The 15,897-nt window shown below is 49.2% G+C and overlaps 1 protein-coding gene across 2 annotated transcripts in view; it reads right to left on the minus strand.

Moving 5' to 3' along the window:
* FAM193A (family with sequence similarity 193 member A) overlaps positions 1-15,897 on the minus strand; it is a gene marked incomplete at its 5' end in the record, with an annotated part of 100,835 nt that overhangs the window by 45,522 nt on the left and 39,416 nt on the right. The window contains 6 exons of one of the 2 annotated variants that reach the window (XM_082653546.1): positions 576-755; positions 871-1,024; positions 3,368-3,610; positions 3,745-3,857; positions 5,427-5,504; positions 15,439-15,586. In XM_082653546.1, the coding sequence (XP_082509672.1) occupies positions 576-755; positions 871-1,024; positions 3,368-3,610; positions 3,745-3,857; positions 5,427-5,504; positions 15,439-15,586 (916 nt within the window). The remainder of the gene's footprint in view (positions 1-575; positions 756-870; positions 1,025-3,367; positions 3,611-3,744; positions 3,858-5,426; positions 5,505-15,438; positions 15,587-15,897) is intronic. The other variant, XM_082653547.1, reaches the window with a different exon arrangement.

The raw sequence follows: 15,897 nt of genomic DNA on the forward strand, positions 1-15,897 counted from the left end.
TAGTAACACCTTCTGGTGTCCTTTCCTGCAGATTTACACCACCTACTAAAATGGTTTTAATCAGCCTGGACCTTCATCTGTTCTTCCTTTCATTTAAAAACGGCTTGAGCGCCTATTATAAAACTCTGAGTCTCTAAGAAAAAATAACAGTCTGGTAAGGTAACCGCACCTCTGGCTAACAGAAAAACAGACACTATCAGGAAAGAAAAGCTCCCTTACAAAATCAACCTCTTCTGAAATTTTAACATTCCACTCTTTCATTTTATTAAAAAAAAGCCCTTCCCTTGCTTCCCAGACAAGAAAACCTCCCCAACACTTAAATATCTGGAACCACTCTGCGGTGCCGCAGAGTCAAGACGACACTGATCACAGATTCAGGAAAGAGGAACAGGACTGAAGGGAGGGAGCGAGTCACGTCTGCTTATTTGCAAGGATGCCTTGACTCTCTCCAGGCCTAATCTTCAGAAGGTTTTCGAAATAAAATAATTCTGTGTTCAATAACGCTCACGTTTAGAGAAACCAGAGGCAGAAAAGAGACCTCTGGCAAAACAAAGTTCGAAAAAATAAAATCATACCTGCTGAGTTGAGTAAGACGGGGGTGGACTGTCCACTTTACTTTCCTCCTTCCCAGGGCTCCCGTCTCCTAGAGCTGTGTCTTCCTTCGGGGCTCCCGGGGGCTCCCCACTACTTTCGCCGTCTGCCTCCTCGTCATCAGCCTCTGAAGAACTACTGCTGGTACTGCTTACCTGAGGGGACTTTAAAAACAACCCTTTGTAATTTACACTTTTTGAAACAGAAGAATGGAGGCAACTGACACACCAGACACCGTCTGATGTCACTTACTGTCACTATGAAGACGCATGCCCATACCTCGTCCTTCAGGGCCATGTTTTCCCCGCCACCGTTCAGTTCACCGTGGATTCCATTCATGCTGGCCACCACCTCGGCATCATCATAGTTACTCAGCGGATAAATATCAGCAAACTTAGCTGACAACGGCGCAACATCTTCATCGTCACTACAACTGAGAGAGCAGAGACGTCACCAGGGGGCCGCTCTCCGCGAGCACAGCGAACGCACCACCCGCCAAGCAGACACCGCGCTCGTTCACAGGAGTGCTGCACTGAGTGCCACGCATGCCCCTCAGCATCTCCTCGTAACCTGAACGCACGAGGAAACGCCTGGAAGATTACCATTTGTGCTATTTGGAAGAACGGAAAACAAGACTCCAGAAGGAGAAACATTAAGGAAACCACAAAATTTAATCAGATTAATTGATGTTGCACATCTATTCAAGTTGAAGTGCCCTGGTGTACAACTGTTCTCTCCGCCATTTCCAAGCAGACACAATTTTTGATTCTAATTAAAGGGGTACGGAGAACAACCGTAGGTCTTTACCGTTTGTTTTTATAACCGTCAAAATTTCAGACACAGCCAGCTGAACAAAACATTAAAGGCACTTATGTGACAAAATACTACAAGATTTTTCACTACAAGGCCAGCTGTGGCCAAGTCCAGTCATAATCTTAATTACCAGCTTTAGCAAGACATCCAAGCGATGGGCAAATGGAATATCTACCAAAAAAAAGTAAGAAGACTTCAAGGCTAGAGCCTATGAAGACCACTTAAAACGTATGACCTTCTGGTACATGGAAAGAGCTGGTGCAGAGCTCCTGGCTCAGTGTGCACGGTTCAAGGCACGACTGTAAACGGACACCCCACGGGTCCACGTAAACATGCCACCGCGCCCGCCTGGAGCCTCAACACTCAATGGCCTCCAGAAGGAACAAGCCTAAGAACTGGAGACCTTTTGGCTTTAGGGAAGAGTGTCCAGAATTGCCAAACTCAGGTTCTTTTCCACTTTTAGGAAGACAAGAGTCAATAGACTACAATGTGCTATCATCCGGAGCTCATCACAGCAAGCACGGACAGTGCCCAGCAGGCCTCCTGGGGTCCCACTGCACCTGAGGTAACAGCAGGCTTTGCCCTGGGCTGCACCCACACCTGCTCCTGAGGTGTTAGCATCACCACGACCCAGAGGAGGAAGCCAAGGTGCAGAGATGAAGGAACTAAACCACGTGCTCCATGCAATGGAGGCGACCCCAGAACCCGTGAAGTCCAGACAGCACTGCAGCCCAGCGACTAAACCGCCACGCTTCTATTTCACCAACTTAGAAGCGGCACCACGAGAGACAACACGAACCAGCGGCCACATGGAGCTCCTTGGATCACAGAGTGTCTACCGGGAAGACACGGATCACAAGGTGCTGGCGGCCAGATGCCCAGAGCATCCGCACATGGCCCCGGCTCCGCCACTCAACGCAGCATGGGAGACCACGGCTGGCGCCAGCCGCCAGGACACAGGAGCGGGGCAAACTCTTCCAATGTAAGTTCTTATTCGACTGCACACGCTGAACTGCGGGATGCTCCTGTGATGAGCTAGCTGGCAGCTGGCTGTGAAGCCCTCAACACTCTGCACCGGCTCCGAGAGCACAGGGCTTCTACAGCTACGAAGCACCTTGAGTTCAGTGAAAGGAGTCACGGGGTGCTCAGGCCAATCCCTTTACTATTCTTCTGTGTTTGAGACCAAATCCACATTGAGAATGGAAAGACTCCGAAGGAAAGCCTCAGAGTCACCGTGCGAAATCCAGACGGGGGAAGCGAGGAGTCTGAGAAATCCGGGGCACCATCCGTCCACTGGGAGCCATGGCGGGGGCCGGCCACCTCCACAGGGTTCCCGGCACCCACACACACTGTGACATGCAGAAGGCACGTTTTATTTCTCCAAACATATACCCGCGTGCAGCCTGTCCAGAAGCTAGAGCAGGTAGCCTCAACACGAGACACGGCCACAAGTCCGAAGAAACATGGGCCCACTCCCCTCCCTGTGAACTGGCGACAGCTGCACAGCCACCTCGCTTGTACAAAACATCCTTCTAGGTAATGTGGGAACACGGAGAACAGAACCTTTCAGTCACGTGCTAAAGTGATCATCTGAGTTCTTAGCAAGACATGGAGCAAGCATGGATGCTGGGCTGATGATGAGGCGGAATGAGCAGCGGGCTGGCCCCCCGTGATTCAGTGAGCGCGGGCCAGGCCGGCGCTGGGAAACACTTCCCTGCAGACCAGCATGTGTTTGTTTGCCTTACTGCAGTTATTCATTCACCTTCTTTTAGGCAGGTCATGAAACAGTGTCAAAGTTTGGGCTTACTGATTCCATGTTTTAAAATCTATTTAAAAGAATGAAGGGTCCTTTTTCTTGAAAAGCACTATAATGCTATCCATACTTCTGCAGACATTACTGTCTCTATTTCTCATCATTGGATTAGTTAAATTTCTGAAACCTTATGACAAAGTCACGACTTACAAAGTTGGTGCAGAGCCATTGTCTGTGAGGATGAGTCTGGGATGTTGCTGAACTGTAATGGGAGAGCTGGAACCTGACCCTGAGCTTGCTGATGACACGCTAGGTGGGCGCATCTCAGAGAGATAGTCGGGAGCAGAGTCCACCTGGAGTGGTAGCTGGTGAATGTGGATGTCGCCAGTGACGGGGGGGTCCATGATACCACAAGTGAGGATGTGTGAGAGGCTGCAGTCATCGCAAGCACATCTGATTGGGAATTAAGGACAGTTACCGAGACAGCCAACAGAGAAGGGCAGACCGTGCTCTTTAGAGGTTGGTGCCGGCCCTCTGTGGGGTCAGCGAGGGTCCCGCAGGCCCGCTGCGCGCACACGCAGGCTCACCTCCTCCTGTAGTTGCAGTTGGGGCAGTCGGGCATGCTCAGTCGCGACGACAGCACGTGCCTCATGGTGTCCGTGAAGCTGTTTTCGCCAGCGACGGCCTTCTTGTTCGTCAACTGGAGGAAATCACGAGACAACGGGTTAGTTTTACAAGACGCGCCGCCCCGTGACACAGCTTATATTTTCCAGTAATTGTGGTAGTGTGTGTCACACTCAGAACCAATGACCACAGCTTCCTAAGGTGGGGCAGGGCCAGGAAAAGGGGCCGCAGATGTGTGAGGCACACAGCCGTGGGGCTGGGAGAGGCCCTGACACAGGCCAGGGACCAGTAACCCCTAACAGGCTTCCTCACCAGCAAACACGCCACAGCGTCCCTCACAGCAGACACCCAGCCTTTACCCTGAATCTGCCGTGGGCTTGGTACTTGCTAGGTACCGGGAACATAGAGATAATCACTGCCCTCAAGGAGCTTAGATTCTGGAAGAGGGAACAGGCAAGAAACCAAATTTGAAGACCGTGACGTAGAAGGTGCCCTGGGAGACCTGCTCAGCATGCTGGAGGGGTGGGGGAGCTGCTCGGCAGGTGCCAAGCCTCAGCAAGGCCCAGGTGCAGTCTGGTGATCCCATCAGAGGCAAGGAGGGCGTGCGGGCCAGCGAAGAGCACTGAGCCGGGCATCCCCTCACGAGACCCTTGGCCGCTGCTGAGCCTGGGCTGAGCAGGGGTGCGTCTCGGGAACAGCCTCCCCGCCATCGGGCCTGTGCACACAGAGCTGTGGCACCCAGCGCCCACGAGTTACACAGACGCTTATGAGGCACGATGGAAGCTGGACAGTCAGCACGAAGGCGGCAGTGGGCGGGTGGGAAGGAACGCAGCAGTGAGGAAGGCCAGCTGGAGAGGACGCCAGTGGAGCATGGAGGAGGGGGGAAGCGGCCCCTCAACCTCCACTCGAGCGGGCGAGCCTCTGGATTTTAGAGAAGGAGCCTGTGGACTGGCTTGGGCAATGGAATGGGTGGTGGCCAGAAGAGCCACGGGACAGGACAGAAGCCACACAGGTAAGCGAGCGGAGCACGGCTGCCCTCTGTCTACCTGTGGAGCCCAGAGGAGACCACGCGTGCGGGCGAGGCTGGGGCCACCGACACCTAGGGAAGGCCAAGGGACAACGCCCGGCAAGGGAGACTAACTGGGAGAGAAGCCAGCACATGCACGGGAAGCAAGTTTCCCAGTGAAGTCCAATGCCCTGAGACCACCACACCGCAGCCCCCGCGAGTTCTGCCAAAGCGGCAGGCAGAGGGGTGGGGGGAAGAGCCGCTGGAGGAAGGGGTGCGCTGGGGCCGCCAGCAGCCACGGCGAAGGCATGGCCCCTGGCACACGTGGCGCGCACCAAGTTTCAGCCCTGCGACTTCACTGTATGCACCCTGGCGAGTAAACTGGGGACACGCCACCCGCCTAGGAGGAGTCCGTGGGGACTCAGGGGTGGCTGTGGCCCGAGCGGGTGGCTCTGTAAAGGCGGGTGTCCCCTGAGGGATACAGGAGAGAAGGAAGTCGGAAGGAAAACCAGTTTACACCACTGCCACCACAGTGAGCAGAACCTGCAGTGTGGTGCTGAAGCGCCGGTCTTTTGGAGCCGTCCACCCGCGGGAGCAATTCCCATTCCTGCGAACCGCCCCTCCGGCCCACAGCCTCACCTGCTCTTCCATGAATCGCCTTTGTTTAAAAAGCTCCCAGTCTTCTGTCAGCGTGCGCTGTTTGGTTTTCATTGTCATCTAATTCATGGGGGATATAAAAAACAAAAAGTCTTAGTACCAGCAAGAACTACCCCGGACATTTTCAAGGGGAGACTTTTAAAACGATACATACAAGAGACCGCGTCTGCGGACAGAAGCCACAGCACTACAGAAACGCTACCTTATACTCGATCTCAGCGCCTCACGTGACTCGCTCAAAATCATCGCAAATACTTTTCTTGCATGAAAAACACAGCGAGGAGTGCAGATTTTAAAGAGAAATTAACGTATCAGAGGTGGATCTGTCAATACGGTGAGTGGACAGTCACAGTTCACTGAACAACCGCGAGGGGCCCTGCACGTGAAGCGTGAGCCCTGGGGAGGTCGCCCTGAGCACCACAGCAGGCACCAGGGGCTGTGCAGGGAGGGGCGGGGGCCGCTGTTTAAGCACGAGCTTCAGCTTGTGAAGATGAGAGAGCTCTGGAGCTGAACAGCGGTGACGGTCACAGCAATGTGAGCGCACTCAGTATGAATGAACTGTAGACTTAGAAACGGTTAAGGTAGTAAATTTTGAGTAACGTAGATTTTCCCACAACTAAAAAGAAATTGAGGGGAATAGGGAATTAAGAATGGGCTCAAGGCACTGCCTTATTTGAAGGAGGAGGCTACGAAATGATTAAATCTTGGTGTTTATATAAATGTATTCTTGTAAATTAACCACTGAAAGGATATGGGATACATATCTTCAAAATTATTAGAAGAAAAAAAAAACGGAAAAGGGCGTATATTCAGTCCTACAGGGAAGGACATACTACAACCAGCAGCGCTCCCAGCTGCTGGACGGAATGCTGCTCGACTCACAGACCACCTAATAAATAGCCTATTACATCTTCAAATTAAAACAAACAAACAAACAAAAAACTGCCCGTTAAACCCTCCAAAATAAAACAAGAGTAACTTAATAAAATCAAATTCATGCACTTAAAATTTTTTAATAGTTTAAAAGTATCAGAGAAGAAACCAAAGTTGAAATTACAGTCTGTTTAGAAACAGCTGACAAGGAAAGCCCCACAAATCAAATTTTATAAGATGAGCCCAAGATGCAGAAGAAAATGTACAGTTTAGTGGCGTTTATGAGAGAACAGAACAACAAAAAAAGCCTGAAAAGTATGCGTTCAATGGAAGAAGCCCAAACAAAATGAAACAAGAAATCAACTGATAAGCAATTAAAGGTAAAAGCTGAAATTTGGAAAACCAAGAAGTAAATGTGATCAATAAGCCCAAAAGTTGGTTCTCTGAACTTCCTCCCAGGCCGAACAAGGGAAGAAAAGGAACAACAAAAATAGCGGGAGTGAGAAGGGACACGGACACATACAAAGATTTTCTAAAACCACAAGAGAAAACCCCTGTGCAATTCACGCCTTCCACATATAAGAGCAGCTGCCAACAGGTGGCTCGCGGCTATCTTGTCGGCCCTGCACAACGTGTTTTACAAGCTGAGCCAACGTGAAAAAGCCTTTGAGATTTCACCTAACAGTCTAGACTCCTGGCCTCTCTCGACGCTGGACAGCTCAGAGGGCAGGCTGTGGGCACGGCTGGGACGCCAGGGGCACTCCTTTTAGGGGAGCAAGTGCTCTCATTACAGTGCGAAGTTAGAGGCAGGGGAATTCTCCTGTAGCCATCACGCACCCATTTTCATCAGCTGCCCTGTAAGCACAAGCTTAAGCCCACCCCTTTATATGAATGATGTGGATAATTTCCCAGGCAAATATCAATTTGTAAAACTCACTTAAGAAGTAGGTTCATGAACACAATGTGTACTGAAAAGGCAGTAAAAGATACTGAGTCCTTGTTCCTTCCCCTGCAAAAATGAACCAGGCCCCAGAGTTTCATGGTAGGGTCTATGCAAACCCTTTGTAGATTAGGAAAGTTGAACTATTCCTAAAAACTGGAAAAACATGGAAAGTTCTCAATTCATTCTATGAGATTAGCATAATTATCCTTTATATAAAACAAACAAGACCTCAAAGATGAAAACTCAGTAATACCTCAGAATACAGATATAAAAATCCTAAATAAAATGCCTAATAATGGATTAAAGAATAATATATTATAATCTAGTAGGGTTTAATTCCAGGAATGCAAGGATGTTTCAAAATTAGGAAGCCTAATCTAATTCATACAAAAACACATAAAAAGAGAAAAAACATACAAACTTAATGTCTATTCCTGCTTTAAAAAAATTTTTTTTCATTAATTAATTTATTTTTAGCTGCATTGGGACTTCACTGCTGCACAAAGGCTTTCCTAGTTACAGCGAGCAGGGGCTACTCTTCGTTTCGGTGCGCAGACTTCTCATTGCGGCGGCTTCTCGTTGCACAGCACGGGCTCTAGACGCACGGGCTTCAGTAGTTGTGGCACGCGGGCTCAGCAGTTGTGGCGCGTGGGCTCTAGAACGCAGGCTCAGTAGTTGTGGCGCACGGGCTTAGTTACTCCGCGGCATGTGGGATCTTCCCAGACTGGGGCTCGAACCTGTGTCCCCTGCATTGGCAGGCAGATACTTAACCACTGCGCCGCCAGGGAAGGGCTCTTTAATTTGCTAAAAAGTATCAAAAATTTGTAGGGCAAGCATCAGACTTAATGTGAAACCTCCAAAGCGTTCCACAAAAGCCAGGAACTGAACAAGGATGCTGCTGCTAGTAACACTCTTACTCATGACGCTTTGAAGATTCTAGCTGAAGTGAAAAAACAAAACACAAAGTTCAAATGCTAATAAAGAGGATAAGACAAAACTATTATTATTTGTAAACGATGTCATGGTCTCCTAGAAAACTCAAAGCAATCAATTCCAGAACTATTTGAGAGATGATGACACGGTGGGATGACTGGACACAAAGCAGAACTCAGCTCGCCTATAAGGACCAGCAATAACTCCTTAGAAAATGTATTCCACCATCTAAGATGCCACTCGTGATAGTCCCTAAAACTGTGAAACACCTACATATAAATTCAGTAAGAAATGTACAAATTATAAGACCATAATATAGGCTATAAAAGACAACCTAAAAAAGGAGATATATACCATAGTTTTGAATGGGAAGATTCAATATTGGTGCTAATTCTCCCTTTACGTAACGTGGGTCTGCAGTTTTCAGGAGAAACATTTTTCTTTCGTGAGTAACTATTACTGTTGCAAATTTTAAAAATGATTTAAAATGAGCTAAACATTAGAAAAAGTAATCATTTCTTTATCTTATTACAGAGCTCAGTACAGAGTTGTTTGATAAATATAATCAATAGAAACCTCCTCTTTGACCTTCTCTTCGCAGCCTCTGGGATTAATTTTGTGGAACATTTGGGTACCTGTAGGCTTATATATGCGTCACACAACAAACAAAGGATAAATCTTCAAAAGCAAACAAGAACAACGGATTTCAAAGCTGTCAACTGTCTCCCCATGGCCATACGTATTTGTGAATGCTAATTATTTTCCAGATGTGCAACGTTTTGCAGTCTTGAATTACTACGTAGTTTCTAAAATGCTACTTGATGAGAAGAGACTGACATCCATTCCAAGGATTCTAGAATGACTGGTACCCTCTGGATGCAACTAAAATTGCTCGATTTCCCTAACTGGTATTAATGGCATCGTAGTTCCTTGACAGGTGAATGAAAATAAGAATGCACCTTTGGGTTGCTTTAATGAAAGAGGATGGCTTTCCACTGTGAAAAGACAGAGAATGCTTTCTTTTTTTTCCTTGTAAAATACGTGTAACCTAAAATAAACCATCTGAACCATTTCAGTGGTATCCCCTCTCTCTTCATCTTGCAAAAGTGAAACGCAGTCCCCGTTAAACAATAACCGCCCGCCTCCCTTGGCCCCCGCCACCCACCCTCCTACTCTCTGTCTCTATGGATTTGCCTACTCTAGGGACCTCAGGTGAGTGGGATCAGACAGGATGTCTTTTTGTGTGTCTGGCTTATTTCACTTAGAGTAATGTGTTTAAGGTTCTTCCACGTTTTTAGGTCTTCCACGCAGGTCCCTGATTCACTTTGAGTTCCCTTTTCCATATGGTATTAGATAAGGGTACAACTTCATTCTTTTGCAGGTGGATACCCAATTTTCCCAGCACCATTTGTTGAAAAGACTGTCTTTTCCCCATCGAAGGGTCTTGGCACCCTTGTCAAAAATCACCTGACCATATACGCAAGGGTTTGTTTCTGGGCTTTCTACTGTTATCCACTGGTCTGTATGCCTGTCTTTATGCCAATACCACGCCGCTTTGATCACTGTGGCTTTGTAGTAAGCTTTCAAATCAAAAGTGTGAGCCTCCAGTTTTGCGCTTTTTTTCCCCAAGACTGTTCTGGCAATTCTGAGTTCCTTGAGATGCCGTATGAATTTTAGGGTGGGTTTCTCTATTCTTCAAAAAACATCGCTGGGGTTCTGACAGAGACTGCACTGAATGTGTAGGCCACTTTGGGTGCTGCTGGCGTTCCCACAGTGTTAAGGTGTCCAATCCCGGAACACAGGAGTGTGCCTCCATTTATTGGTGCCCTCTTTATTTTCTTTCAGCAACGTTTTGTAGTTCTCACTGTACAAGTCCTCCACCTCCTTGAGTAAGTTAATTCCTAAGTATTTTACTCTTTTCAATGCCACTGTAAATAAAACTGTTTTCATAATTTCCTTTTCAGATTGTTCACTGTTTGTTTGTACAAATGCAACTAATTTTTGTGTGTGCACTCTGTATCCTGCTACTTTGCTGAATTCACTTACAGTTTTTAAATTTTAACAGTTTTTTTTTTTTTGCAGAGTCGTTAAGATTTTCTACATATAAGATCACATCATTTGCAGAGACCGTTTTACTCTTCCTTTCCAATTTAAATGCCTTTTATATCTTTTTCTTGCCTAACTGCTGTGGCTAGATTTTCTAGTACTATGTTGAATAGAAGTGGTGAAAGCAAGCATCCTTGCCTTGTTCCGGATCTCAGAGGATTAAAGGCTTTCTTTTAATCTTTCACTTCTTTTAAAATTAATTTTTATTGGAGTATGGTTGCTTTACAATGTTGTGTTAGCCTCCACTGCACAACAAAATGAATCAGCCATACATATACAGATATCCCCTCCCTTTTGGACTTTAATCTTTCATTATTGAGGATGATGTTTGCTATAGGTTTTTTATATTTGTGGCTTTTATTATATGGAGGTAGTTTCCTTCTATTCCCATTTTGTTGAGTGTTTTTAATCATGAACGATGGTGAATTTTGTCAAATGCTTTTTGCTGCATCAACTAAGATGATCATGTGGTTTTTCCTTGTTGATGTGGTATGTTATATTAATCAATTTTCATACCTTGAAACACCTTTGCATTCCAGGAATAAGTCCTACTTGGTCATGGTGTATAATCCTTTAAATATGCTGAATTCTGTTTGCTAGTATTTTGTTAAGGATTTCTGCATCAATATTCATAAAGGACACTCACTGGTCCGTCGTTTTCTTTTCTTGTAGTGTCTTTGGCTTTGGTATCAGACTTAGGCTGGCCTCATAGAATGAGTTAGGAAGTGTTCCCTCCCCTTCAGTTTTCTGGAAAAGTCTGAGAAGGATGGGTATTAATTCTTCTTTAAATGTTTGCTAGAATTCACCTTTGAAGCCATTGGGTCCTGAACTTTTCTTTGTTGGGAGATTTTTGATTACTGATTCAATCTCCTTACTAGTTATAAGTTACTAGTTACTAGTAACTATTCAGATCCTCTATTTCTTCATAATTTTGTCTTGGTTGGTTCTTTGTTTCTAGGAATTTGTCCATTTCATCTAGGTTATCCAATTTGTTGGTGTACAATGGTTCATAGTACTCTCTGGTAATTCTTTTCATTTCTGTAGGACTGGTAGTAATGTCCCTACTTCATTTCTGATTTTAGTAATTTGTCTTTTTTCTTTTTCTCTTAGTCCATAAGCTAAAGGTCTGCCAATTTTGCTGTTCTTCTTGAAGAACCAACTTCTGGTTTCACTGATTCTCTCTTCTGTTTTTCTATTCTCTGTCTTTGTTTACCTCTGCTCTAATCTTTATTATTTCCTTCCTCCTGCTAGCTTTGGATTTAGTTTATCTTTTTTTTCTTTCTACAAGTTGCAAAGTTAGGTTGTTGATTCGAGATCTTTCTTTTTTAATGTAAACATTTATAGCTATAAGAACAAGTATTTTTAAAGAAACAAATTCGCTTTCAGTCTTACTTTTTAAGACCGTATTTTCCTTTTAGAAACAACATGTATGTTGCTATTTTTACACCCCCCCATTTTATCACAATAGCAGTGATAACACTGTGCATTATATTCCTGATTATTATATTCCTCGCAGCAAGGAGGTTACTGCTTAGCACAGTGCTTAGCACACTGCACAGCAAGCCACCATTTATCTTCTTTCTCTTCACCTGAATTATCATTTTAGTTACACCGTTTTTCTGAAATCATCTAAATAAGATCACAAGTTATTGATTGTCATCAGAAGCTTACACTGACACAGCATGATGGAAAAGTCAGGGATAAATCAGACCCCCACTCTAGCGCATGGCACCAATCTCTGCAGAAGGAACCACCAGCTGCAGTGGAAGCCCCTTCAGATCAACTCCAGACTGAAGGCTCCTCTGCGACAGACGGCGAGCCCCTGCTCGACACAAGGACCAGCGCTGCTTACATGCCCGCAGGCCTTCGTTTGCACTTGTACTCACGAATGAGCGTCTCCCCACTGCCACTATGCAACTCTGCAAACTCCCCGAGTAGTGCTCAGCATCAAACACAAAGTTCAACAAGCCCCACTGTCAGGGCCAGAGATGCAGGGGACCTCACAGGTCACCTACTCCAGCCACATCTAAGATTCCGATGTCAGGACTCCCCTGGTGGTGCAGTGGTTAAGACTCCACGCTCCCAATGCAGGGGGCCCGGGTTCGACCCCTGATCAGGGAACTAGATGATCCCACATGCGTGCCGCAACTAAGAGTTTACATGCCACAACTAAGGAGCCCACATACCACAACTAAGGAGCCAGAGAGCCGCAACTAAGGAGCCCGCCTGCTGCAACTAAGACCCAGTGCAGCCAAATAAATAAATATTAAAATAAATAATTAAAAAAAAAAGACTGCTGTCAATTCACTTCTGCACGTCTCCTCTCACAGGGAGGGGGCAGCTCTGTCTTCCTGTGTTTCTCCCTGGGGTCAGACTTCAATCGCTGGGCTGGAGGCCTCTCTCTCCAGACCTCCTCACAGCACTGAGGACAGGGGCTGCCCCAAGTTCCTGAGGCTGCACTGCCATTTCCTGTTGGGGTCTGGCCTGTTCGTAGATGCCTTGAGGACAGACAGCGCAGCCCTCACATCTGGACTCCAGAACTCTGTCTAGGACCCTCCCCAGCACAGGCTTCCAAGTGACAGTCTGTTTACTGCTGCCCATCAACGTTTCAGCATCTGATCCGCCCTCCAGTTGATTCGCCAGGACCCAGCTTCTCTCTACACGTCTGTTACTACTGTAGATACTAACGGGGTGGCAGAGGGGCCCAAGGCAGAGCTGCCAATGTCACTGTCCAGGCCCACAGCAAACACTGATGGGGGTGCCGTCTGGACGGACTGTCTGCTGTTGTCCTTGCAGCAGTTTATTGCCCACATGGACCCAGAAGGTTCTCAGGGGACGCGGCACATGGCTTGTGAGGTTCTAGGGTGTCCTCCCTCCTCTCCTAGTCCAGGGACCCTGAAGACAAACGGAGGCCAGTGTAAGCAGCAACCCTTGGTGAGGACAGACTCATCCTCAGTCTGCTGGACAGGGGGTATTTTCTTCAGCCTGATGTTGGGGACAGGGGTTCCGTGACCTGATGCAATCCACCCTTCCTGTAAGCCGAGACGGCAGGACAGAGACTTAGCAGGTGGCGTAACCTCGTGGGTTCCCACAAAGCAGCCCAGACCAGCTCCTGTTTCTCACACGTCTCTCTCCCTGAGAAGCCTTCGCACATCACTCGTTCTTTTAAAGCAAGAATGGCTCATCAAATTTCTTCTATCGTCAGCTTGGACCCCGACGACGAGAGTTCAGCCAGCGAGAGGCTGGCGTCTAGTCTTTGACTTTTTTCTGAAGGTCCCTCCTGCACAGAGAACTGATGCCCCAACGTCCCGGGAAACCAGGGCTCCCAATTCTCCCCTCTCCTCTGTACTCTGGATAAACCACCGCACTTAACTGATGTGGGGTTTCCTCTAAAGGTAACCCAGTAACCGGCTCGGTGCAGCTCAATTCAGAACACAAGGGACTGTTTACTGCGGTCCTGCTTTTTAGTAACCACACACACACAAAACTGATTCAGAATTATATAATACAAAGGCTCAAACAGAACCAAAATGTCATCTAATCTGATTCTGTCATTTCACAAGTGGGAGACTAAGTAAGGCCCAGGGAGGGGAAAGGCTTGAATGAGGCTCACAACCAATCTGGGGCAGGGCCTGGCGCCAAATGCCCCTCAGGGTCCTCCGCAGGACCTGAGTCCAGAACACCCCGAGGAACAGGCAACAGCCCCCGTCCCCTGCAGCAGTCTCCCCTCCGGGCGCCTGTGCCCTCTGCTGCCCGGACAGCAAACTCCTGCAAACGGGCTGGTGCACGCGCAGGCGGCAGGGGGGAGGGAGCTGTCTGCTCCCCTGCCTCGGAGTGACTCAGCTGCCGGCCGCCTGGCTGCACAGGCCTCAGGGGCCGAGCTCGCTGCAGGTCCAGGTGGAGGATGCACAGGTGGAAGATGCACGGCTCCCTGACCCCGTGCCTACATTTGCCAGCCTCAGGCGAGTCACGCAACCTGGGGCCAGCCCTGCCCCCACAGCGGCCGAAGCTGAGGCGTCAGTGGTCAGCAACGAGCCACAGCTGGAGAATTCGAGTGCGCCGGGGGCCCCAGGACAGCGGGGAGCGTGGGCCAGGCACAGAGTGGCTCCCGAGGCCACGTGCTACACGTGCAGCAACTGTGGAAGAGGCCAAGCGCATGGCGCCGGCGGAGCCACCTGCCCAAGACAAGCTCAGCTCAACAGCGCCGAGTTGTCGCGTTGCCAAGGCGCACCTGACAGAGGGGAAGGCCAGGATCACGCGGGAGAATATGGTCGGAACCGCTCCCCTAGCTTCTGAATGAGAGACTACTTAGAGTAACGGTCCCTGAGGCTGCAGAGGGAGAACTGCCACACGAAACACGGAGTGAGGCTGGAACGAACAGTGACGTGGGCACACGCCTGTCCCTTCCTTCTTCCCAATCCCTCACCACGCTCAGGTGGCAACGCCGAGACGAAGCGTCAGAGCCAGCGGCCAGGCGGCACCCAGGATCCCAGGCAGACTCTGCACCAGCACCCGCCTTACGCCAGAACCAAGGTTCTGTTTTCCTACAGCCTCAAAAGTACAACACGGAGCTGTCACTGTTCCCTTATTACTCCTCACACCCTGCAGTACCCTGGAAAAGATCCATGCTGAACGCCTCCCCTGCCCAACCCTCCTGGGGGTTTTAGAAAGGCGGGCTGGCCGGCCGGGATGCCGGCTGGAAGCCCTGCCCGTGGGCCCCATCCCCACAGCAGCGCCTGCCTTCCACCCTCCTCCACCCCTGCAGACCACCTGCCCAGCACAGCCGTGTGTGTTCGTGTCTGCACTCCCGCTCGACATGCTTAGGGACGGGGGGAGAATGGGCTCTGAAGCTCACGTGTGGCCAGTGTTCAGTAAACGGGTCCTGACACGGCAAGGTTCAGCCGTTTCCAAAGGCCTCAGAGGCCCCCGCCGGCAGCACCGAGTCTGGGCAGCAGCCTGTGCCCGTGACCGTGGCTGTACCCAGGCCAGCAGGGACCTGACCAGCAGCTGACCCTGCGGGCATGGCTGGGCGTCCCCTCCGGAGCAACAGCAGCTGGGAGCCCCCGCTCGCACCCCTCCCCTGGGCACGTGGCGCCTCGCGGCGGGCCCCTTGCGGCCGTCCCAGCGGTGCACACCCACCTGCTCGTCCACGTAGGCGTCGATCCTCTTCTGGCACTCCAGCCACTCCTCGGCCACCCCGCGCAGCTCCTCCTCGGAGCGCTGGTACCGCTGCAGCAGGGTGCTGTACGTGTCCTCGTTGCAGGTGTCGTGCGTCGTGGTCCCCAGCCTGGGGAGAGAGGCCTTTCAGCACCCTGGCCATCATCTCCCCTCCCGAGGTGGCAAGTGGGGCACCACCACACACCCCACGAGGCTGCTGTGCGGGATGAGTTAAGCACACAGCCCAGGCACCCACGACAGAGTCTGGCCTAGAGAAGACGCTCCAGGAAGCAACAGCTCCTAAGAAAAAAATGAGTGGTGAGTCACGCTGTTCTACAAAGACTAAGGGCCAGAGATTCAGTTCACTGGATGTGGGGTCGTAAACTGTTTTTCCCTACTGAGATTCACTGACACAGAGAGAACAAAACATTTAATGAGAAA

This window comes from Grampus griseus (assembly GCF_964374135.1).
Source record: "Grampus griseus genome assembly, chromosome: 4".
Classification (NCBI taxonomy): domain Eukaryota; kingdom Metazoa; phylum Chordata; class Mammalia; order Artiodactyla; family Delphinidae; genus Grampus; species Grampus griseus.